This window comes from Canis lupus, chromosome 18, assembly GCF_011100685.1.
Source record: "Canis lupus familiaris isolate Mischka breed German Shepherd chromosome 18, alternate assembly UU_Cfam_GSD_1.0, whole genome shotgun sequence".
NCBI lineage: Eukaryota > Metazoa > Chordata > Mammalia > Carnivora > Canidae > Canis > Canis lupus.
This window is the reverse complement of record NC_049239.1, coordinates 17,516,089-17,540,627: the sequence shown is the minus strand read 5'-3', so window position 1 is coordinate 17,540,627 and position 24,539 is coordinate 17,516,089. Positions and strand designations below refer to the sequence as shown.

Sequence of the window (24,539 nt, the reverse complement as noted above, 5' to 3'; positions counted from 1 at the left end):
GGCAGCGACATAGGCAGAGAAGCAGGGTCCCTTGGGCAAGCCTCATTTGGGGGACTCAATACCAGGACCCTGGGATCACAACCCAGCCAAAAAAGGCAGATGCTCAACCACTGAGCCACCCACATGTCCCTGTCATAGTTCTTTACTAATAGTTAAAATCACAAAAATCAGTGTTCTACTTCATTTTATTTTTGAAGTGTTCAGGAGGTGGAAACAATAAAGAGATTTCTGAATAGAAGTTTTCACTGTTTCACACTAGATTAATCTCCCTAAAGCATGGTTTTCTTATTTGTATCCATCTTGAAATTCTTCACTGACTCTTTGAATTTAGGATAAAGTCCATAGACTAGTACCCTACAGTTCTACAGATTGCTCTTCATTTGTTTTTCCAAACTAAATCTGAACATTTAAAAAATCATTCAAATCAATTTTAAAAATCATTTAAAAAATGATAATGTTTTCTGTGCACTGGGTACTGTACAAAGCTTTTTGGATATAATGATAAATAAGAAAGACATGATCCCCATCCCTATAGACGTGCCTAATTGCTTCAGCTTAACTGATTTGCATAATTTAAATATAGCATGTTTAGTTCTGCCTTTTTACCTTTGTTTATGTAATTCTTTTTTCCAGAAAATCCTTCCCATTGAACATATTCAAATTTTATTCATGCTTCAAATCTCAGCTCTGGTGATATCTGTACTATGTCTTCTCCTTGTCCACATCAGGTCATTTTAGTCTCTTTTTTCTGAATGGCCATAGCACCTAATACTTATTGTTCACTTTTGACTTTCACTTATAATTATTTATAAATACCAATTTTTAATTTTTTATGTATGTATCTCCCCAGATACCCTATAAGGCTTTGGATGGCCAGGCTGTCTCTGGCTCCTCCCCTAAATGATTCATGTCCCTCCCACATGCAAAATATACTCCCTTCCAAGTTTCCTAAAAGTCTCATCCCATTAGGTACCACATCAGAATACAGAATCTCTTCATCAAAATCAGATCAAGGTGTAGATGAGGCTCCTCAAGTATAGTTGCTTAAGTACAACTCCTCAAGAACAGTTTCTCGAAATCTGAAGACCTGTGAACTAAAGAGACAAGCTATCTAGCCTCCACATCCCCCCATGCACACTGCCTATACACTGATGGGACAGGTATAGGATAATTGCTATAGAGGTTCCTGTTCAAAAGTGGGAAAATGAGAGGCACGAAGCAGTCACTGGTCCATAGTGATTTTGAAATTTGGGTGGGCAGACATTGGAGTTTCCTTAATTATATCAGAAGACCTGAGAATAATTTCTTAGGGTTTCAGGCTTTGTCCTCTTGGTTTTTGTTCCTCCCTTTGAGTCATCCTTACTTTTTCATGAAATAAAGCATGTGTTTGCATCTAAGTGGTTTTCTTAGTCAGCTTCCTGACAATAGAATTTTGGAGGTCCAGTGGTCTCTTTTTACTTTGTACTGTTCAGTGTTCTTTTTAGTTCAGTTTAGCAGTGTGTTTGCTGTTGTTATTCTCTCAAAAATTTTGTCAGCCTTCTGTGAATCATGTTGGGGTTTATTCCATAAGATAAAAGCCACATCTAAGAATCTCTGTGGAGATATTGAGGTAAAATGTACTCAAGCTTTCTAGAGTGTCTGTTGTTTGATTGAGAGGCTCTGTGAAATATACCTTTAATCTTTTTAAAGGGCTTTTAGTATAATTAGTACTGTGAAGTACCACTCTTGACCTTTCTGGGGTCTTAAGAAGAGGTTTTGCAGTCACCCCTCAGCTTCATTTTAGGCCATGTACTGCCCTGGATTCAAACTTTGTTTGGAAGCTATTCCTAACTTTAACATCTTTTGCCATCTTGAGAGGCTGAGAATTTTCAAAACTATTTGTGTCCTGGTTTAGTTTGTTTGTTTGATTCGCAGCCCTTTCTTTAGATTAGTTTATCTCTCTTCTCTTGCATTTTACAGTAAGTGGTGCAAAAAACAAAACAAAACAAAAAACCTACACATAACACAACACTTTAACCTTGCTTGGAAATTTTAGTTAAATCATTCACTTCATTAAATTACATTTCTTAGTTTCCACACTACTGAAGATAATGGTGGTGTTAGGTTTCTGCAACTACTAAACAGGAATTTGCGTTTCTCCAACTTCCAAAAACATTTTCCTCACTTCCTCCTGAACCTTTGTATAAAGAATACTCAAAGTCCAACTTTCTACTAACTGTCTGTTCAAGGCAATTTAAGCTTTCTTTAACACATCCCTCAAAATCTTTCCAACCTCTACCCATTGCCAAGTTCCAAAACTACTCCTACATTTTTAGGTATTTATTATGGCAGCACCCCATGTTCAGTTTTCAACATCTATACTAGTTACTTCTAACAAGTTATCTCTAAACTTAGCAGCTGAAAGCAACAAACATTTATTGTCTTAACAGTTTGGTTAGGTTAGGAATCTTGGTGTGGCTTAACTGGATCCTGTCAGCTGAGGCCATGGGGTACATTTGAATGTTCCACAAAGGGACAGTCTGCTTCCTAGCCCACTCATGTGGTTGTTGGCAGGATTCAGGTCAGATCCTGTTGGACAGAGGCCTTTTTTAGTTCCTTCCTAGTGGGCTTCTTTTATGGGGCAGTTGACAGCATGACTAGCTGGCTTCCCTCAGAGCAGAAGAGGGCTGGCAAGACAGAAACTATTATCTTTTTGTAACCTAATCTTGGAAGCAACATCCTATCACTTTTGCCTTATGTTCTGTGTTAAAAGCAAATTATTAGGTACAGCCTATACTTGAGGGGAGGAGATTATACAAGGGTATGAATACCAGGAGGCAGGGATCATTGAAAGCCATCTTAGAAGCAGTAGGATCTTTGGCCACTAATTGCATATGATGGTGAATCTGCATTTACTGGGTTTGAAAATTGGAAGAGAGTGTCTAGAACACACCAATGAAATAATATTTACATAACACATTTAAAAGAATCTTTACAGGGATCCCTGGGTGGCGCAGCGGTTTAGCGCCTGCCTTTGGCCCAGGGCGCGATCCTGGAGACCCGGGATCGAATCCCATGTCGGGCTCCCGGTGCATGGAGCCTGCTTCTCCCTCTGCCTGTGTCTCTGCCTCTCTCTCTCTCTCTCTCTCTCTGTGACTATCATAAATAAATAAAAATTAAAAAAAAAAAAGAAAACTGGGATTTCATATCCATTTTAAAAAATAAAAAAAATAAAAGAATCTTTACAACCCTGTAACTTACTGAGACTTGAAAATAATTTTAGGAGCTTAATTTCTTTATACAAACCAAGTTTTATGCCTACACAAATGTATCCCCTTGTTTATATCCTTCACTTGAAGTATGATGGAGTAAAAGACTTTTTAGAGAGATTTTTGTAATCAAAGTACATCTGACTGTAGGACAAATGATCAAGTGCTTTGTTGGCTTTTTCTCAGTTACTGATATATGACCGTATTTACAGGATGTAAGAAGTTAAGTAAATGAGGTCACTTGCCCTGGATATTTCTGAGATAAAAGTTATTCCTGTACCTTTTTAAGGTAGTTCTGGTATTATGGTAGAAAGCCATGTTGCTTGCATTTTCAGTGCAGTGAACTTAGGTGGTATGACTCTAGGAGTAATTCTACAAACAGACACACATATGAAGAAAAATCATACTAATTTTGGTATTAGAAGAAAGAGGCTGAGAAGAATGATTGCAATATCCTATACTTGTCCTGGAAAATGTATTTTCATCAAAAGACAGGAACCTCTGAAACCTTTTTCTTTGTTAGTCATACTGCCGTGTGTTCATTATTCCTGCCCCAAACTCTGTAACTCTTGGCACAGAAATGACTTTAACAGGCCCGGCAGAGTGGCCTGAAAAATAACAGTAATAACTTTTTTCCATGGATTATTTTAGTATTAGTTGGTTCACAACTTGAGTGATCTGATAAATATAGTGATGTTTATGCTGAAAATACATAGTACATTTAAGTAACTTTTTCATTTACGCGTTACAGAAATATCCTTACATTTCTTTCATGTTTCCCAGAAAGTATGGTGGTTCCTTTTGTAGTTACGCTAGAGAAGCTTAAGGTAGAATAGAGGAAAAGAGTTTGTATAGATGACTAAAGCTAGTTATTTCAGAGTTGCAGCTAAATCTCTCAGTAGATTTGTAATAGAAAATTTGTCAACAATAATAACAATGTTATTAAATAACATGGATAGCCAACCGTGTTTTATTTTTTTAAAAGATTTTATTTATTTGTTCATGAGAGACAAAGAGAGGCAGATACATAGGCAGAGGGAGAAGCAGGCTCCTCACAGGGAGCCCAGTGGGGGCTCGATCCTGGAACCCCAGGATCACACCCTGAGCCAAAGACAACGTTCAACCACTGAGCCACCCAGGCGTCCCCCAACCATGTTAGAATACTATACAACAGTTCCTTTCTAGATTATCCCTAATATATAAAATTGTCTTTCTTTTTCCTTTACAGGTGATATAACGTTACAAAGCAAGATGGGAAATATCGTAGTAGGTATGTGCTAAGCTGCTGGTTGGTAAATTTTGCATCCTTTTAAGAATAGCTATCTTTGTGATATTTTATTAGGGTAAATAAAATCTGAAATTTAGCTGACGAATCTGATAGAATCCTGATAATGGAAGTCAAATATAGGCAGACCCATTGTATGAATACATAAAATTATTTCTGGAAATTCATTGACTCCTCATCCTATAAATAATGTATAATTATAGATTTGGTATCAGTAAGAATAAAGTTAGAATTCTGACTTCACCACTTTGTATAAATGGGCTAATTACCTTCTCTGTGCTTCAATTTCCACATCTAAAAAAATAGAAATAATACTAAGTACCTATCATTTAGGGTTATTATAAGAAGTGAGATCATATATTTAAAGTACTTCACGATTTATGACATTTGATAAAAATTGAATAAATAATAGTCATTTTTATTATTGTTCTAATCCTAAGTCAGAGCTAATAGTGGCTAATGGTACCTTAGACCTCATCACTACATGTGATTCTGCATCTGTGGGAGAAAAAGTTCAGATTTCAGAGAGTTTAGATAGTTTTTCTCCTCCCAAATAGCACCAAGTGGGCAAAGGCACACTGAACCCTAAGAGTAGTGGTGGTTTTTTGGCCTTAAAGGACTGGGGGTGGGGATGGGAAACCAGAACCTTTGTGGGGAAGCTGTGGCTTATTGTCATTATGAACACCCAAGCATCCTGGCTTTGTCCTTTTTGACATTTTACATTTTTCCTTTCTTTGTACTGATTGAAATAGTAAACATGTTAAATAGTTCTTTTCACTATCACTCCTGTAGTTTCTGGCTAAAAGTACATACCTTTTTAAAAATTTTTAAGAGGGCAGCCTCGGTGGCTCAGCAGTTTAGCGCTGCCTTCAGCCCGGGGTGTGATCCTGGAGACCCGGGATCAAGTCCCACATTGGGCTCCCTGAATGGAGCCTGCTTCTCCCTCTGCCTGTGTCTCTGCCTCTCTCTTTCTCTGTCATAAATAAATAAATAAATAAATAAATAAATAAATAAATAAATAAATAAATAAAATTTTAGAGGATAGTATCTTTTATGTTCAGTGAGTGATTAAGTAGAAAATAAAGCCTTCTTTTTTTTTTTTTTTTTTTTTTTATTTTATTTATGATAGGCACACAGTGAGAGAGAGAGAGAGAGGCAGAGACACAGGCAGAGGGAGAAGCAGGCTCCATGCACCGGGAGCCCGACGTGGGATTCGATCCCGGGTCTCCAGGATCACGCCCTGGGCCAAAGGCAGGCGCTAAACCGCTGCGCCACCCAGGGATCCCAAAATAAAGGCTTCTTAAGTGGTAGTTATAAATCCTTTTACCTAGGACTCCTGGGTGGCTCAGCGGTTAAGCATCTACCTTTGGCTCAGCGTGTGATCCTGTGGTCCTGGGATCGAATCCTGCATCAGGCTCCCTGCATGGAGCCTGCTTCTCCCTCTACCTATGTCCCTGCTTCTCTGCCTGTGTCTCTCATGAATAAATAAATAAAATCTTTTAAAAGAAAATTATTTTTAAAAAAAATCATTTTAACTAAGACATGACAGAAGGATTTACCTGTTTCCAGTAATCAAGATTTTCTGTTGACTGCTCAGGCCATTTCGTCAGAGCACACATCTTGAGATGGTAAGGGAAATTTCTAGTGTGAACAAAAAGGTACACTGGTGAGAAGCTAAGCTAGCTGAGGAGAGAAAATGCTAGACAGAGTGGAGTTTGTAGTAATAAGGCAAGAGGGGAAAAAGAGAATATTGCAAATTGGGAGGCACAGAATTTCAATACCAACTAGAAGGCCCTTTAAGCAGATATGAATTTGACGAATCTTATGATTATAATATGATAATGCTAGTGTTATTCTTGGATGGAAATATGGGAACAAAACGGAAAACCATTCTCTAAAATTGGAAATGGTTATTTATTTATACTGGCAAAGAATAGTAATAGCAGGGATGAAATGAACAGTAATGTACGTGTTTGAAGATGGTTTCAAACTCTGTATAAATGATTAACATTATAAATTCTTTTTAATTTTCCATATGAACTTTTCCCCACTATTAAGTACCAGAGGGATTTTCAAACAAAATGTTTTATTTTTCTTAGATTAATCTCTGTCTACTCAAAGAAAATGACCTAAGTCCAATGTTAAGAAATATATTATAGGGGGGACGCCTGGGTGGCTCAGCGGTTGAGCATCTGCCTTTGGCTCAGGTCGTGATTCTGGGGTCCTGGGATCGAGTCCCACATCGGGCTCCCTGCAGGGAGCCTGCTTCTCCCTCTACCTATGTCTCTGCCTCTCTCTGTGTCTCTCATGAATAAATAAATAAAATATGTTTGTTTTTTTTTTTAATATATTGTAGGGGCGCCTCGGTGGCTCAGTCAGTTGAGTGTTGGACTCTTTGTTTTGGCTCCACTGGTGATCTTGGTATCATGGGATAGAACCATGTGTTGGGCTCCATGGTTGGCAGGGAATTTGCTTGGAGAGTCTGCTTTCTGGCCCTCCCTCTGTCCTGCCACCAGGGCATACTTGCTCGTACATGCATGCTTGCTCACTTGCTCTCAAATGAATAAAAAAATCTTCTAGATTCTAGAAGTAGTTAATGACCCTTTATATTTTCTTTAGCAAAATTTAAATCGAGTCCGTGGTTTTAGGTTCTTAAAAATCCACAAATATGTGAAAGTAAATAAAGGTTGAATTCTTTATTTGGTAAATGTGGTTGATAAATTTAGGGTTTTATTTTGGAAGAATCTTTTAAAATAAGAGAAAATGTATACATTTGTTAAATTATATTTTGATCTGTTGTAGTGTGGAGAAGCATGAACTGTAGAAGTAGATTTGATTGTGAATTTTGGTCCTACCACCTATTTGCTGTGTGAGTTTGATCAAATTAATAAGTGTTTCTGAATTTGCATTTTTACACATAAAATGGATATCACTTAATATAGTGCAACATTGTTAAGATATTAAATAGCATAGTACCCACTAATAGCCTACTGTTGACCAGAAGCCTTAACCAATAACACAAACTGTTAGTTAACACATATTTTGTATGCCATATGTATTACATATTATATTATTATAATAAGTAAGCAAGAGAAAAGAAATGTTAAGAAAATCATAAGAGAAAATACATTCACAGTACTGTACTGTATATTTATCCAAAAAATTCACTTATGAATTTTCACTTTTTCAATTTTTTCAAATTCATAAGTGAATTCAAATTTTTTCAAATTCCTAACAGTTCAAACCTGTGTTGTTCAAGGATCACCGATATAAGGTACAGCCCAACAAATGGTAGTTATTCAATAAACTATCCTTCTCTTTCTTCTTGGAGTTTATTATCTATAATATAAAACATGTAAGCCACTATGTTTTAGCCCTAATTATGAAAGAAATGTTTATTTCATAAATTCCTTTCTTTCAGTATCTATATCAAGACTTTGGAAGAAAAATATAAATTATGTCTATATTTACTGCCTCAACATTGTGCTAATATTTGAAGACAATCTTGTGTATGACAGTAACTAGTCAACATCTATTTGTTGAATGCCTGCTCTGTATCAGGAACTCTTTTAGGTACTAGGAAATATTATGGTCAACAAGACATAGTCTCCATGCTCACGTTTGGCCTGAGTAGAAAGACAATAAGCATGTAAATAACCAAAGATAACTTCAAATTGTGCAATGAATAAATAAGAGGGTAATGGAATAGAGAATGAGGAAAGAAAGCTATTGCGTTTAGCAATCAGGAAGAGTCTGAAGAAGGGACATTTGAACTAAAGCCAGAATGGGAAAGAGGCTCATAAAATTCTGGATACAGAGCTCCCCAGATAGAGGAAAAGCTGGTGCAAGCCCTGAAAATTGAATGAACCTACCATTTTCAAGGTATAGAAGGAGATCTTGTGGAGAGTCATGGGAGATGAGGGAAGTGAGGGCTAAATCCAGATAGAGCCTTATAGACATTGTAAGAATACGGACTTAATTCCAACTACAACAGGTGTTAGCAGGGGAGTAATATATGATTTATATTTTGAAAAAGCAACCAAGAGCTGTTGTTTTGTAATGTACCAGAGGGTATAGAAGTTGAAGCAGGCAATTAGAAAGCTTAATTTGTTTATCTATACTGTTGATGGATACCTGGGCTGTGTCTAGTTTTTGGCAATTGTAAAAAAGGTTGCTATGAACATTTTTAGACAAGTCATTTTATGGAGGGATATATGGATTACATATATATAAATATATGTGTACATATGTGTATATATATATACACACACATTTTTATGTATGTATTTTTCTCCTCTTGGGTAAATACCTAGGAATAGAATAGCTGATTTGAGTTTGCATAATAAACTACCAGATAAACTACCCCCCAAGTTCCATTTCACACTTCCTCCTACAGTGTATGAGTTGTTCCGCATCCTCACCAGTATTTTTATTGTCAGTCTTTTAATTTCACCCGTTCCAGTGTGTGTACAGTGGTTTCCCTATATTAATTTACATTTCCCTGATGACTAATGATGTTTAGTACTTTCTTGTGTACTTATTGGTTATTAGTATATCTTTTTTTTTTTTTTCAGATTTTATTTATGTATTTGAGAGAAAGAGAGCATGAGCAGGGAGGGGCAGAGTGATAAACAGACTCCCTTCTGAGCAGGGAGCCAGACATAGGATTTGATCCTGGGACTCTGGGATCATGACTCCACTGAAGACAGACCCCTAACCAACCGAGCCACCCAGGCGTCCTCTCTTTCTTTATGAAGTTTTGTGTTTTGTTTGTTTGTTTAAAGATTCTATTTATTTATTCATTAGAGATACAAAGAGAAAGGCAGAGACATAGCAGAGGAAGAAGCAGATCCCTTACAAGGAGCCTGATGTGGGACTTGATCCTGGACCCCAGAATCATGCCCTGAGCTGAAAGATGCTCAACCACTGAGCCAACAAGGCGTCCCTCTTTTTGAATATTTTGTTCAGATATTTTGCCCATTTAATTTTCAACTGGATTATTTATCTTTTTATTATTGAATTGGAGGAGTTGTTCATATGTTCTGGGAACAACCCTCCGTCAGATCGTTGTTTTTCCATATTTCCTCTCAGTCTGTGACTTGCCTATGCATTTTCTTAAGTGTGTTTTGATGAGAAGATTTCCATTTTGATAAAGTCTAATTTACTGATTATTTTCATGGTTATTGTTTCCTGTGTCCTGAGAAATCTGTATCTGCTTTCAATCATAAAGCTGTTCTCTTATGTTTTTCTCTAGCATCTTTAATAGTTTCTGCTTTTGCCTTCAATCTATCTCTAATTTTTGTGTTGAGTGTGCAATAAGAATCAAGATTTGTTTTTTCCCATATGAATGTTTTAGTTATTATATCGCCACTTGTTGAAAAATCTTTCATTCTCCAATGTATTACTTCATCATCTTTATCTAGAATCGTGACTGTATAGGTAATAGATACTTTATTATTATATTAATAATTTGTTTTATCTGGTTTTACATTTGGTGATTTTTTTCAAGAAATTTGTCTATTTTGTCAAATTATCAAATTTGTTCACATATTTATGCAAAGTATTCCCTTATACTCCTTTTTATGCCTATAGGATGTGTAGTGATATTTCTTTCCTCTTCATCCCTGATATTGATAGTTATATTCTCTTTTTCTGGATTAGTGAGACTTGACTTTATAATTTTGTTAATCTTTTCAAAGAACCAACTTTTCATGTTGTTAGTATCTCTATTGTTTGTTTTCTAATGTATTGATTGATTTCTGCTGTTTATTTTGTTCTTTCATTTACTTTGAGTTTCCTTGCTCCTCTTAGTCTAGCTTCTTCAGGTAAAACATTAGGTCATTGATTTCAGACTTTTTATTTTAGACTTTGTTTTTTAATATTAGCATTTAAATTATAAGTATTAAAAAGCAATATATTCCTCATATTTTGAAATTAAGTTTTTATTTTAACTGTATTCAAATGCCAGTTGGTTAACATAGAGTGTAATATTAGTTTCAGGTATACAATATAATGATTCAATACTTCCATATATTACCCAGTGCTCATCACAAGTGCACTCTTTAATCCCCATTGCTTATTTCATCCATCCTCCCACCCACCTCCACTCTGGTAACCCATCAGTTTGTTCTCTATAATGAAGAGTCTGTTTCTTGGTTTGTCTCTTTTTTTTTTTTCCTTTACATAGATCCATGTATGGATCCAGCATAGATCCATCCTTGTTGCAAATGGCAAGATTTATTTTATTAGTTTTAGGTGTGGAATATAGTGATTCAGTAATTCTGTACATTACTAAGTACCCATCATGGCAAGTGTACTTCTAATCCCCTTCACCTATTTCATCCATCCCCCCACCTCTCCCCTCTGGTAACCATCAGTTTGTTCTGTATAGTTAAGAGTCTCTTTCTACATTTGTCTCTTTTTGTCTTTGTTGATTTGTTTCTTAAATTCCACATATGAGTGAAATCATATGGTATTTGTTTTTTTCTCACTGATTTTTTTTACTAGCATAATACTCTCTTGCTCCAACCATATTATTGTAAATGGTAAGATTTCATTCTTTTTTCTGAGTAATATTCCACTGTATACCACATCTTTTTTATCCATTCATCTATCGATGGACATTTGGGTTGCTTCCATAATTCAGTTAGTGTAAATAATGCTGCACTAAACACAGGGGTGTTTTTATCCCTTAGAATTAGTGTTTTCATATTCCTTAGGTAAATACCTACAAGTGTGATTACTAGATCATATGGTAGCTCTTTTTAATTTTTAATTTTGCCTTCTTTTGAAGGATATTATCACTGGGTATATAATTCTGAGTTGACTGATTTTTTTAAAGTATAAAAAAATATAAACCAGGGTAAAAGATAAGTAACAAACTAGAAGGATACCTGATATATATCCATATAGACATATAATCATGGGAGGGGGGTGTATGACAAATGAGAATAAAAGGAACACTCAGTGACAACATGGATGAACATGAACAAGCAGTTCACAGAGAAATAGTCAATATACATATATAATACTGTTCCATCTAAACCATAAACCAGGGATCCCTGGGTGGCGCAGCGGTTTGGCGCCTGCCTTTGGCCCAGGGCGCGATCCTGGAGACCCCGGATCGAATCCCACATCGGGCTCCCGGTGCATGGAGCCTGCTTCTCCCTCTGCCTGTGTCTCTGCCTCTCTCTCTCTCTCTCTCTCTCTCTCTCTCTCTGTCTCTGTGACTATCATAAATAAATAAAAATTAAAAAAAAAATAATAAACCATAAACCATAAATCAAAACCATCTAAACATAAGCAGCCATGACTTAAAATACTAATAAAATCAATTGGTGATAAAGTTACAGTGAAACATGGATTCCTATCAATATTTGTTCAGGTGTGAATTAATTAACCATTTTGTAGGTCAATTTGGAAATGTATATCAAAATTGGAAGTGTCTACATTTACTTTGCTCTAGCATTTCCTCTTTTAGAACTTTATCCCAAGAGGATAATCTGGTGAGAATATAAAGATATATACATTAGGATATTCATCTTTCTGTTTATAATAGAAAGATAGTGTACATTTTAAGTTGTTTCAGTAGGGGAATAATCAAATTTATTTGGCACATTTGTAAAACAAAATATTAGCCTTTAACAATATAATAACCTGACTCTATAGTTTACAATATAGACATATATTCCTGATATATTTTTTAAGATTTTTATTTATTTATTTGAGAAAGAGCCTGAGCAGGGAACCTGATGTGGGACTAGATTCCAGGACCCAGAGATCATGACTTGAGTGAAAGGCAGACATTTAACCCAACTGAGAAACCCAAGTGCCCTTGACATTTTTTTTTTTTAAGATTTTATTTACTTATTCATGAGAGACACACAGAGAGAGAGAGGCAGAGACAGGCAGAGGGAGAAGCAGGCTCCATGCAGGGAGCCCGACGCAGGACTCAATCCCAGGTCTCCAGGATCACGCCCTGGACTGCAGGCAGCGCCAAACCGCTGTGCCACCGGGGCTGCCCTAACCTTTTATTAAATGAAAAAAACCAACATAAGACGTTGTACTATTATTTCATATGTTTATATTTATAGTGAGTATTAAATCAGAAAAGGACAGGAGGGAGAAAAGAAGAGAGCAGAGCACAGCAAAAAATACCCAAAACTTGAATTCAAAGTTGTTTGGGTCCTGTTATAAATTTCTTCTTTTGAATATATCTGGACCCAAAAGTCACTGATTTGTGAAAATACATCCCATTTCTCCTAACATCTGGAACAGAAGATGTCATACAATTTCTCAAGAACCCACTTGTGCTCCTTTATAAGAAAAACATTGCTGAATTTTTTGTTTAATAGGAACATAACAGCTTAAGAGGTCAAACCAAAATGTGATGACATAATCTAAGCAAGTCAGCAAAGTCCTAGGTATCTATTTGATAAAAATAGTGAGCAGTCAAGGTCAGTGAAAAGTTAGAACTGCCCTGAGACAACTTTTTTTCATTTCTAAGCAAGAATTTAATATCTGTATACTACTAAAACCTTAGGAAAAGAGCTGATTTCAGTAAATTGGTAAATCTCATTGTCTTAAACAGAATTAAATTTTACTTTTGGGAGGGGGGGTGGGCAAGGGAGAGCTTATTTTCTCAAACCAAGATGTTTTGCTCTAAGGAATCAGCAGACTCTGTAAAGGGCCAGATATTAAATATTTTTGGCTCTGTGGGCCACACAGTCTGCCTGTACTATGCAACTCTCACATTGTAACACAAAGCAGTCATTGACAATGCACAAACGAATAGATATGTCTTGTTCCAATAAAACTTCATTAATTAAAAACAGGAGGGCTGTAGTTTGCCATCCCTTCTGTAGAGCCTAAAAACCTTGTTATGAGTCTGGTAAAATTTTGGATATGATGCCTTAATCCCAAAGGTGAAGTTTCTTGATTACTTGGCTTGTGTTTTTCATAAAAGGTTTGCTGGAGAGATTTGAAGGCAACTCTGAATCATGGTAACCTAATTAAAGTCTACTCAGTAACCTTGGATTTTGAGGAATTGAAATTGCTAATAAGCAAATTAGTTACAAAGAAACAAAAAAGTGATTTGTAGGAACCTGAGAGGGAAGTTTATTAGAATAGCAGAGACTTCAAAATATTGGAATAGGTGGTAAGAAAAAGTTATATATAATATTATCAAGTTAGAATATTAGGAGACTTGAGATGATTTAGGTATTATCCTATCTGATAAAGGAAAATAGACAAAGTATTCTTCCTATGATTCCTTTATTAAGAAGAATATAATTCAGGTAAAAGGAATTTAGATAATATAATTGATCAGGTTCTTAAGTATTATCTTATCAGTCATTTGGATTGTGTATATACATTATAATATGCCTCCCCAAACCCCATTCTTCCTAATTTCTCTCTCAGAAGCTAAGTGCTGTAAAAAAATTTTGATTATATATGTCAAAACCATGATTTTCTTTGGACTCATATTTCTTAAAATGTCTTTTTTTTTCTGGAATACCAGATCATCCATTTAAAATGAGTCAACAGGGGCACCTGGGTGGTCAGTCAGTTGGGGATCTGACTCTTGGTTTCAGCTCAGGTTATAATCTCTGGGTCGTGGGCTAGAGGCCCCTATTGGACTCTGCCTTAGTGTGGAGTCTGCTTGAAGATTCTCTCCCTTTGCCCCTCCTCTCACTAGTGAGTGCTCTCTTTCTCTCACATAAACAAATCTTTAGAAATAAAATAGTCGGGATCCCTGGGTAGCGCAGCGGTTTGGCGCCTGCCTTTGGCCCAGGGCGCGATCCTGGAGACCCAGGATCGAATCCCACATCAGGCTCCCAGTGCATGGAGCCTGCTTCTCCCTCTGCCTGTGTCTCTGCCTCTCTCTCTCTCTCTGTGACTATCATAAATAATAATAAATAAATAATTAATTAATTAATTAATTAATTAAAATAAAAAAAAGAAATAAAATAGTCAACAGTAGAAAGCAAAGCTTGATAGTAGATGACAATAGGATAGGAATGCTTAATAGAGTTGCTCACCTAGCCTTACTTTCACTGCCTTATGTTGCCTCTTTTGGAAGGCATTGCCAGAAGCCATGTACTGGTGATTTTATCTTTAAAAGAAGAATATATTTGGAGCAGGAGGTGGCATGGTTTGCCTTGTGTGTCATTTGTAAGCCCAGCTTCCTAATGCTCCCTCCCTAATACAGGATACTGACTTAGAAAGCTTTACTTGAAATAACCTTACAATTCTGACTTTGTATATCCTTTATGTCCTGTGTATGAAATTTGTTCCTTGTAATTAGTGTAGCTCTGGAAGTTGTAGGACTCGAGTTGCAGAAATGAAGAAATACCTTTTGTGTTACCGTATCTTAGTATCTACATGTTGAAACTTGAAGTTAAATGAAAAATTGAGAACTTTCTGAACATGTTTGATTTTGAAAGAATTCTTTCTTATCTGAGAGTTTGGAATTTTAGCCTTTCAAGTAGTTTTTATTCTCTATTAGACAAATGTATATTACAAATATATGGGGTTTTTTGGTTGTGTGTTCTGATTAGCTAATAGTCAACATCAGTTTTACCCTACAGTGTGTGTAATTTTCCAGGAAAACCCAGTGGTCTCTGGACAAGGACAAGATCCTTGTCCAAAATTGTGAGGATAGAAAACTCTCACAGAGAGCCTACTTATTCCAGACACTTATCTGGACTGATAATAGCTGTTTACTTCTTAATCGCCCTCTAATGCATATTTCCCTTCAGGCTTCTTCTAAGAGCTATAGAATTTCTCCATTATGTGAATTTCCAAAAAGTAAAATTTTATAGAGGAAGTCTTAATTTGACTCTTGGTAATTAATTTTTAGTTCCAGTCATTTGTATTACAGAAAACAAAAGAAGATTGGTGTTTGTTTTGCTACATAGCTTTTCAAATATCACTTTTGCTTTCTCTCTTTAAAACATATCTTGAGGGTTTTTTTGTTTTTGTTTTTGTTTTTTCAGTCTCCAAGGGATGGACCACTATCAAGAGCTCACGACTGATAACACGAGGATATAATTACTCAGTGGCTTAGAATAAAATTATTTAGCCTTTGTTTATTTCCCATTGGGTTGGGGGGAGAAGTATTTATTAGCTTCATGAAAATCTTGTGTAGTTTTTCCCCTAGAGACAGCAAGAAATCAAACATGTTTCACATATTTTACTTTGTTCAACCTGGGATAATATACACATTGTGTAGTCCACATTTCTTTTTAATTGTAATATATTTTTACCTGGCTTCCTTTAGGATGCAGTAAGAGATTATATAAAAGGAGTTTCTGTTGGTAACTGAGGAGAGAGATAATCATCTTTGCCCAACTATTCTATGTCATTTTTTATCACTAAAGGCTTAATTTCCCAGCATCAGGTTTACTTTTGAACTTAGAATTAAATAAATTGGGTCCAATAAAGGGCAGTTTTCAGTATACATTATAGATAAGTATTATGAATTATCTTGGGGTCAGATTTTAACCACTTTATTCCCAAGTTGCTTTGTTTAGGGTCATTTAAAAATTGAAAGAAAAACGTCTTGTATACAAATGTTTTTTCTTCACATTTTACTAAAAGTATAATTTTTGACATTATTTTCACCACACTCCCTAATTTGTTTCCACTTTGAAGTAGTAAAGTTCCTGATAAAATAGGCTTTTTAAGAGGTTTTTCATATATATATATGCGCTTTGGCCTTCTCAGGGCATTCAGACAGAATATTAAAAGTTCAGTTGCCATGAGGAAGAAGCAGCTACTTAGTACTGACTCTCCAACATCATTCTCTTACTTCTTTATCTCTAACTTTGTTAGCTTTCCCTTGAACTTGAAATGTTGGCTTTTTGAAGACTGGGGTCAATGATGACAGATTTGAGTGTCAAACCAGAACCACTGTAATTATGATTTTCTTCTCCCAACTGAAAAATACCTGTTCAATTCCAGAACTTTGAAAAGAAATATTTAGATATAAACAAGCTTCACCCACTCTTTAAGTGACTCCCTTTATCTCCATTTCTGTCTCTCTAAGAAATGCAACAAAATCTTATCCAGAGTAAGTGTTCACTATTAGCAGTACCTTTTTAGCCCCAACAAATTTGCTAAAAGGAGAAAATATAGGATAGTTTTGATTTGGGGGCACCTGGGTGGCTCAGTTGGTTAGTGTCTGCCTTCAGCCCAGGTCATGTTCCCAGATCCTGGGATGGAACCCCACATTAGCCTCCCTGTTCAGTAGGAAGTCTGATTCTCCTTCTGCCACTCCCCTGCTCATGCTCTCTCTCTCTCAAATAAATAAATCTTTTTAAAAAGTTTGATTTTTGTTAACTTTGCTATTCTCTGTATCTTCATGAGATAAAACTCTTTAAATATTGAAAGTTGATAATAAACTAAATGTATCAATGGTGCTTAATAGTCTTGGCTGTCAAGGATCCCCTGCTTATGTACTCTCCTTTCTATATATTAGGTTGCAGAGTAAGGATTTTTATCAATAGGTTATGCAAGTTACTATGGACATAGGGATTTTTTGTTATCTAGGTGTAGATTTGTAGATTTCAAATTCTGCTTTCATTTTAAAGTGAAAGATGGCATAACTATGGGGAAAATAAAAACTTTGCAAGACTCTTAGTGCCTTATCCTACTGTTGAAGTGGAGTCTTTTATTTCAAGTTTATCATTTCAATTACTACAATAAGAATGATTATACTTACAGTTTTTCTTTTTTCCTAGACTCATCCTCTGGATGTCTAAAGGCCACAACTCATCAGGGTGCAATCGATGTGTATGTCAGCCATCTAGGGCAAGTGGAGTTGAAATCCCATAAAGGTTAGCCAAGTGGAATGTTTTATTTTGATATATGGTGTACAGAAGGTTTTATGTAACATCCAGGAAACAGATGGGCAGATTATTTTCTCTCTACTGACATCATGAGCTCAAGAAAATTTCTCATGATAGAACTTGATTTAAAGACTGACTGGGGGGCACTTGGGTGGCTCAATTGGTTAAGCATCTGCCTTTAGCTCAGGTCATGATCTTGGGGATCAAGCCCCGCATTGGGTTCCCTGCTCAGTGGAGAATTTGTTTCTCCTTCTCCCTCTGCCCCTTCCCCCCCACCTCCCACTCCTCTCTCTCTCTCTCTCTCTCTCTCTCAAATGAATAAATAAAATCTTTAAAAAATAAAAGACTCACCAGAGGGGCACCTGGCTGTCTCAGTTGGAGGAACATGCAACTCTTGATCTTGAAATTGTAAGTTTGAGCTCCACATTGGGTGTAAAATTTCTTGAAAATAAAATCTTTTTTAAAAAAAGAATAATAAAGACTGACTGGGATACTAATAACTCTCTGGATCAATGATTTTTGAAACTTTTGGAACAGGTGGCTATAAAGACTGTTGTTACCTTTGTAGTATAAACAAAAGTGTTACAATATAGTGTCTGTTGTGGAATTATTTAGTGTTAGTGTTTGGATTTCTCAGTTTGGTTTTATGTCTGAAATAGAATATTATTTGGAGGGAAAATGCTCCCATACATTTCTTTTGGCAGCTTTTCTACCAACTTGTTATAGGACCTTCTTGAGCCATCACTCTAGAATAATTCTTTGCAGTGTGTGGTCCTGAAATAAAGATATCACCAGGAAAGCCCTCTAAAGTAATTGTTGACTTAATCTCTTGAAATATTAAGTCTTATTATGACATGTCTCTTTATATAATCTTATTTCTGTTACAAATAACTTATTCTAAGAATCCAAGTATTTAATTAAAAATAATATACTTTTTAGTCATATGAAGATTGAATATAAGTCTGTGTACATGGTGGCAAGTGGCTTGTATACTTGGAGTAGCTTGGCCATAGGAGCTGAAGTGACCTGGGTGCAGAAAGTTAAGAAATGTAGCTCCGTCTAAAAAAATTTTTTAAATAAAACTTAGACCTTGCATTTTGCTCAGAACAGAGCTATATGTGTATAACAAGGAAAATACTTCCTTACAGAAGTTGTTCCTGTTGTTAGTTTCTTGGGCATATTTTCTTGGGCAATACATTCTGTCCAACAAGGCTCTCTCATCAGAGTGTCAAAATAAAACTACAAACAGAGGCCTAAATCAGAAGGGTTTTTTTGCTGACACACAGGCGATTTGATTTCTCAAGATTACATTTTTTTCCTTTAAAATTGGATAATATTGCATTATCACTGAATTCCTGAGAGCTTCAGTAATGCCATTCAAGATATTTTGTAAGTTCTATTTAAGTCATATAATGCATTGTCTTATTACGAAGGCCCTAAGAAAAAATGTAATTTACCATAACTAGTAAGAGTACAAAGTTTTCAATAAGTAGCTTTTATATGAAAGTTATTTCTATTTTGTATGGATGGACAAAAAAGTAAAATAAACAAGAAACATTGTTAATCTTTATCTACTTAAAATATCTTTGAGCATTATTTGGGATGCTGATCCAGTAACCTATTGAAATAGCATATGATGTTGCAAAATTTGATTAAGTTTATAATTTTGTGTTTTTCCTATTGGACTGGCATGAAGCTTAAGGACAACTGGAAACCAAAAAAATGTCTTATTTCAGGTATCTTAATTCTAACTATACTTGGGAACAGTAACTTTTTAAAAGAGTAATGGAAAATTATTCAGGGTTCTGTTGCTTAATGCTTAGTGAAGAGATCTAGAATCCTTTCCAACTCTGCCTGTGTCTTACGGTAACAGGGTTTTGGAAACAAACCACTTGAGTGTCCTAGATGTTCTCCATTTCCCCATGTGAAAAAGAATGTGTGCTTGTTTTTCTCTTCCTATGAGTTAATCTTATTAATTCTTTCAAAAAGGCTGTGTTTAGGCTTAAGAGTCAGACCTGCATCTGAGTACTGACTCTTCCATTTAAATATGTCCTTGATGAAACCACTGATCCTTATATAGTGTGCCTTCACTATGTGGTATAGTTAGTATTAGTTCACTTTTTAATTTAAAAAATGGTATTGATCTCAGTAACTATGAAGATGGTTTATGAAGTGAAAGAGTTTGAAGTTGTAGCAAGAGCCCTCCTTTCTGAAAAAGGTAGTTAAAGATAGGAACATTTGAGAAAGTTTTCAAGTCATGAGAATTCTTTCATAAACAGTAATGGAGTTCTGATGGTGACAGCTTTTGTTTTTTAAGGATGTGGAGAGAGATGAGGATAGAGCAAGTTGCATTGCTTAACATTTTTAAAGCTCTCAGAGATTTAACACCCCTTTTCATTTAAGAACAGAAAAAAGTATTCATAAAATTACCACATTTAATATATTTAGAAATAAAAAGTCCTACAAAAAAATTTTTTTAAACTATTATTTTCTACTTTTAAAGTATGGTTGGTAGAAAAGCATGCATCTTCTATTCATTCTGAAATTCCCCAGGTTTTTTTTTTCCCCCTGAATCCCTCATATCTGTTGTTATAGGGAATCTCCTATCAGTAGTTTATATTTAAAAACTGAAAAGTAGTTTGTTTTTTAAATAAAATAACCTAGTTGTAGTGATATGCTTTGTCGTGTACTCCCACCTCACACATTTTGAGCAGTAATTATGAGAGTTTATCAGTTTTACTTCAGACTTTCCAGCTCCAGTTAGGAAGGCTGAGAAGATACGAAGTTAGACCCTGACATCATGACCCGAGCTAAAGGTAAAGGTCATGATCTTAACTAACTAAGGTACCCAGGTATCCTGCACCGCTGTTTAAATAAAATGTGCTAAGGAGTAAAGATGGTGTCCCAAGAGCATGCTACCCTTTCAGTCATTTTTCAAATAACCCCTGGTACTTTTGATTTCTTTGCATTAATAAACTTTTTAAAATTTATTACAGGCTCTATTCTTGTCAAGGTCGCACCTTCCATTCAAGCTTATTTACAGTTATCAGGGAAAGAGGTTAATGTAAACTCAGAAGTCCATGTTCAAGAAATGACTGAAGTTCACAAAGAGGATGGCGTAATTATTACTGGTAAGGGTGCTGCATTTTGCTATGTAAGATGAATAGTCATTGTTCACACATAAGTAGAAATATAGTACACTTAACTGCAGCTTTAGTCTTTTATTCCTTTCCATCATCACATTTTGATGTTTGACACTCTTTTCTTCCAACTGCTTATCAGTAAGTAGCACAGTACAGACATTTAGTTTGAGATACTCACTAACCTGTTATTGGATTAAGTCAATTTAAATAATTTTTCTATTTCCAAAGCATAGTTGCACACCCATGTTCATAGCAGCATTATTCACAGTAGCAAAAAGGTAAAAGCAACCCAAATGTCTATTGATGGATGAATGGATATGTGAGATATGGAAAATACATACAATGGAATATTATTTCACCTTAAAAGGGAAGAAAATCTTGTCATATGATACACATGGATGAACCTTAAGAACATCATGCTAAATAAAATAAGTCAAAAAAATAAATAAATAAATAATAAATAAATAAAATAAGTCTGTCACAAAAAGACTGTATGATTCCTCTTTGTATGTGATACCTGAAGTAGTCAGATTCATAGAAACAAAGTAGGGGAAGGGGAAAATGAGTTGTTCAATGAGTATAGTTTTGCAAAATGAAAAAGTTCTGGAGATCTGCACAACAATGTGAATATACTTAACATTACTGAACTGTAAGATTTATGTTATGCATTTTTTACTGCAATCTAAAATTTTTTGAAACCATGCATTTTTTTTCTGGTATAGCTGCTTTCTAATTCTTGGCCTTAAAAATCATCTAAATATATATAGTGCAATATTTAAAGTTAACTTTGCATGATTGGAATAAACACAAATTTGGATTGGTATTATACACATTGTAAACTTGCTCTTTTAATACAACAAATTCTCAGTCCCAGAAATGTGAATGGTTTTGCACATTTTTTCTGACTACTTCTGGCTGCATTGATGGCTGATACTATTTTTTAAAATATTCATCGTACACAGATACATAGTAAATACATGTACACAGTACCAAAAAAAAAGGAATGAATTCTGGTGAAGTTTTCCTTTAAATGTTACAAGAATGGCATTGAGAAGGAGACTGAAAAAGGGCATGTGGCGGTGTCTTCACAAGATCAGATTTCAGTTCTATTTTTTTTTTATTTTTTTTAAGATTTATTTATTTATTTATTTATGATAGACATAGAGAGAGAGAGAGAGGCAGAGACACAGGAGGAGGGAGAAGCAGGCTCCATGTCGGGAGCCCGATGTGGGACTCGATCCCGGGACTCCGGGATCGTGCCCTGGGCCAAAGGCAGGTGCCAACCGCTAAGCCACCCAGGGATCCCAGATTTCAGTTTTAAATACAGGCATACCTCAGAGATACTGTGCGTTCACTTCCATACCATTGCAATAAAGCAATTCAAAAGAATATTTTCAGTTTCCCAGTGCATATAAAAGCTATGTTTATACTATAGTGCAGTTGTTAAAAGTATACAGTAGCACTGCATTTTTAAAAAAAATGCAGCTACCTTAATTAAAAATGCTTTATTGCTAAAAAACAAAACAAAAAACATGCTAAGCATCATCTGAGCTATCCATAAGTGATCATCTTTTTGCTTTGATGTTGATGGCTGGTGATTGATAAGAGTAGTGTTTGCTGAAGGTTGAAAGTTGAGATGTCCATGACAATTTCTTAAATTAAAACAACAGTGAAGTTTGCAGCATTAATTCCTCCTTTCACAAATCATTTCTCTGTAGCACATGATGCTGTTTGATAGCATTTTACGCACAGTAGAATTTCCAAATTAGAATCAATCCTCTCAAATTCTGCTGCTGCTTTATCAAGTAAGTTTATGTAATAGTCTAAATTCTTTGTTGTCATTCCAACAATCTTCACAGCATCTTCACCAGGAATAGATTCCTTCTCAAGAAACTACTTTGTTTATCCATAAAAAGCAACTCTTCATGCATTAAAATTTTATCTTGAGATTGCAGCAATTCAGTCACAGCTTCAGACTAGTTCTCCTTCTAGTTCTTTTCCTCTTCCTACCATGTTGTATTTACTTCTTCCACTGAAGTCTTGAACCCCTCAAAGTAATCCATGAATCAGCTTCTTCCAAATTCCTGCTAATGCCAATATTTTAACTCTTTCCATGAATCATGAATGTTCTTACTGGCAGCTGAATGATTAATCCTTTTCAGAAGGTTTTTAATTAAAAAAAAGAAGAAGGTTTTTAATTTATTTTGTCCAGATCCATCGTGAAATCACTTTTTATGGCAACCATAGCTTTATGAAATGTATTCTTAAACAATAAGACTAAAAGTTGATTTACTTTTTTTAAGATTTTATTTATTTATTCACGAGAGACACACAGAGAGAGAAAGAGGCAGAGACACAGGCAGAGGGAGGAGCAGGCTCCATGCAGGGAGCCCAACGTGGGACTCTGGGACTCGTTCTGGGGTCTCCAGGATCATACCCTGGGCTGAAGGCGGCGCTAAACCACTGAGCCACCCGGGCTGCCCTGAATTTACTTCTTGATCCATATGCTACAGAATGGATATCGTGTTAGCAGGCATGAGGACATTAATCTCATTGTACATCTCCATCAGAGCTCTTGGGTGACCACTGCATTGTCAGTGAGCAGTCATATTTGAAAGGAATCTTTTTCTGAAAATAGGTATCAACAATGGACTTAAGGTATTTAGTAAACTATGTTATAAACAAGTGGGCTGTCATCCAGGCTTTGTTGTTCCATTGATTGAACACAGAGTAGATTTAGCATAATTTCGAAGAGCCCTAGGATTTTCAGAATGGTTAATAAGCATTGACTTCAACTTAAAGATAGCAGCTGCATTAGTCTCTACCAGGAGAGTCAGCCTGTCCTTTGAAGTTTTGAAGCCAGGCATTGACTTTTCCTTTCTAGCTATGAAAGTCCTAGGTGGCATCTTCCTCCAACATAAGGCTGTGTGTATACATTGAAAATCCTCTTGTTTACAATAGCCACCTTCATTAAAGATCTTAGCTAGATCTTCTGGAACTTGCTGCAGCTTCTACTTTAGCCCCTTGTGCTTCACCTTGCATTTTTATGTTATGGAGACAGCTTCTTTCCTTAAACATCATGAACCAGCCTTGGCTAGCTTCAAACCTTTTTTCGTGTAGCTTTTTCACCTCAGCCTTCATAGAATTGGAGAATGTTAGGGCTTTACTCTAGATTAGGCTTAGCTTAAGGAAATGTTGTGGCTGGTTTGATCTTCTATCCAGACCACTAAAACTTTCTGCATGTCAGCAATATGGCTGTTTTGCTTTCTTATCATTTGTGTGTTCAGTGGAATCATACTTTCAGTTTTCCTTCAGGAACTTTTTTTTTGCATTCACAGCGTGGCTAACCATTTGGCACAAAATGCCTAGCTTTAGGCTTCCTCAATAAGCTTAATCATTTTTAGCTTTTGCTTTAAAAGTGAGAGATGTGTGACTCTACCTTTCACTTGAACACTTAGAGACTATTTTAAGGTTATTAACTGGCCTAATGTTGTTGGCAAAATATTGTCCTGTCTCAGGAACTAGGGAAGCCTGAGGAGAGAGAGACTGGGGACTGGCCAGTCCATGGAGTAGTCAGGGACACATACTTACCAGTTAAGTTTACAGTATTGTATGGGTGCATTTCTGTGCTTCAAAAGTCACATTACTAACATCAAAGGTCACTGATCACAGGTCACCATAACAAGTGTAATAATAATAATGAAAGAGTTTAAAATATTGTGAGAATTACCAAAATGTAATACATAGATACTAAGTGAGCAAATGCTGTTGGGAAGAAGGTGCCAATAGACCTTCTTAGTGCAGGGTTGCCACAGACCTTCAATTTGTGAAAAATGCAAGGTCTACAAAGCACAATAAAGCAAGGTATGCCTTTGTTCATTTTATATATCATAAAAGTTAAAGTAATTTGTTAAAAATCATAGAATCTTAACAAAAAGCATGACAAGTAATAAAAATAAGTCCTGTACACCCACCCTCAGGTCTAACCCAAAGCATAATGAGCAGACTCATA

The 24,539-nt window shown here is 35.7% G+C and overlaps 1 protein-coding gene across 1 annotated transcript in view; it reads left to right on the top strand.

The window, feature by feature from the left end:
* The window catches only part of FAM185A (family with sequence similarity 185 member A), a 58,812-nt gene that overhangs the window by 24,552 nt on the left and 9,721 nt on the right, over positions 1-24,539 (top strand). Inside the window, exons 5-7 of the mRNA XM_038562537.1 lie at positions 4,477-4,518; positions 17,277-17,372; positions 20,381-20,515. Coding sequence (XP_038418465.1) covers positions 4,477-4,518; positions 17,277-17,372; positions 20,381-20,515 — 273 coding nt within the window. The remainder of the gene's footprint in view (positions 1-4,476; positions 4,519-17,276; positions 17,373-20,380; positions 20,516-24,539) is intronic.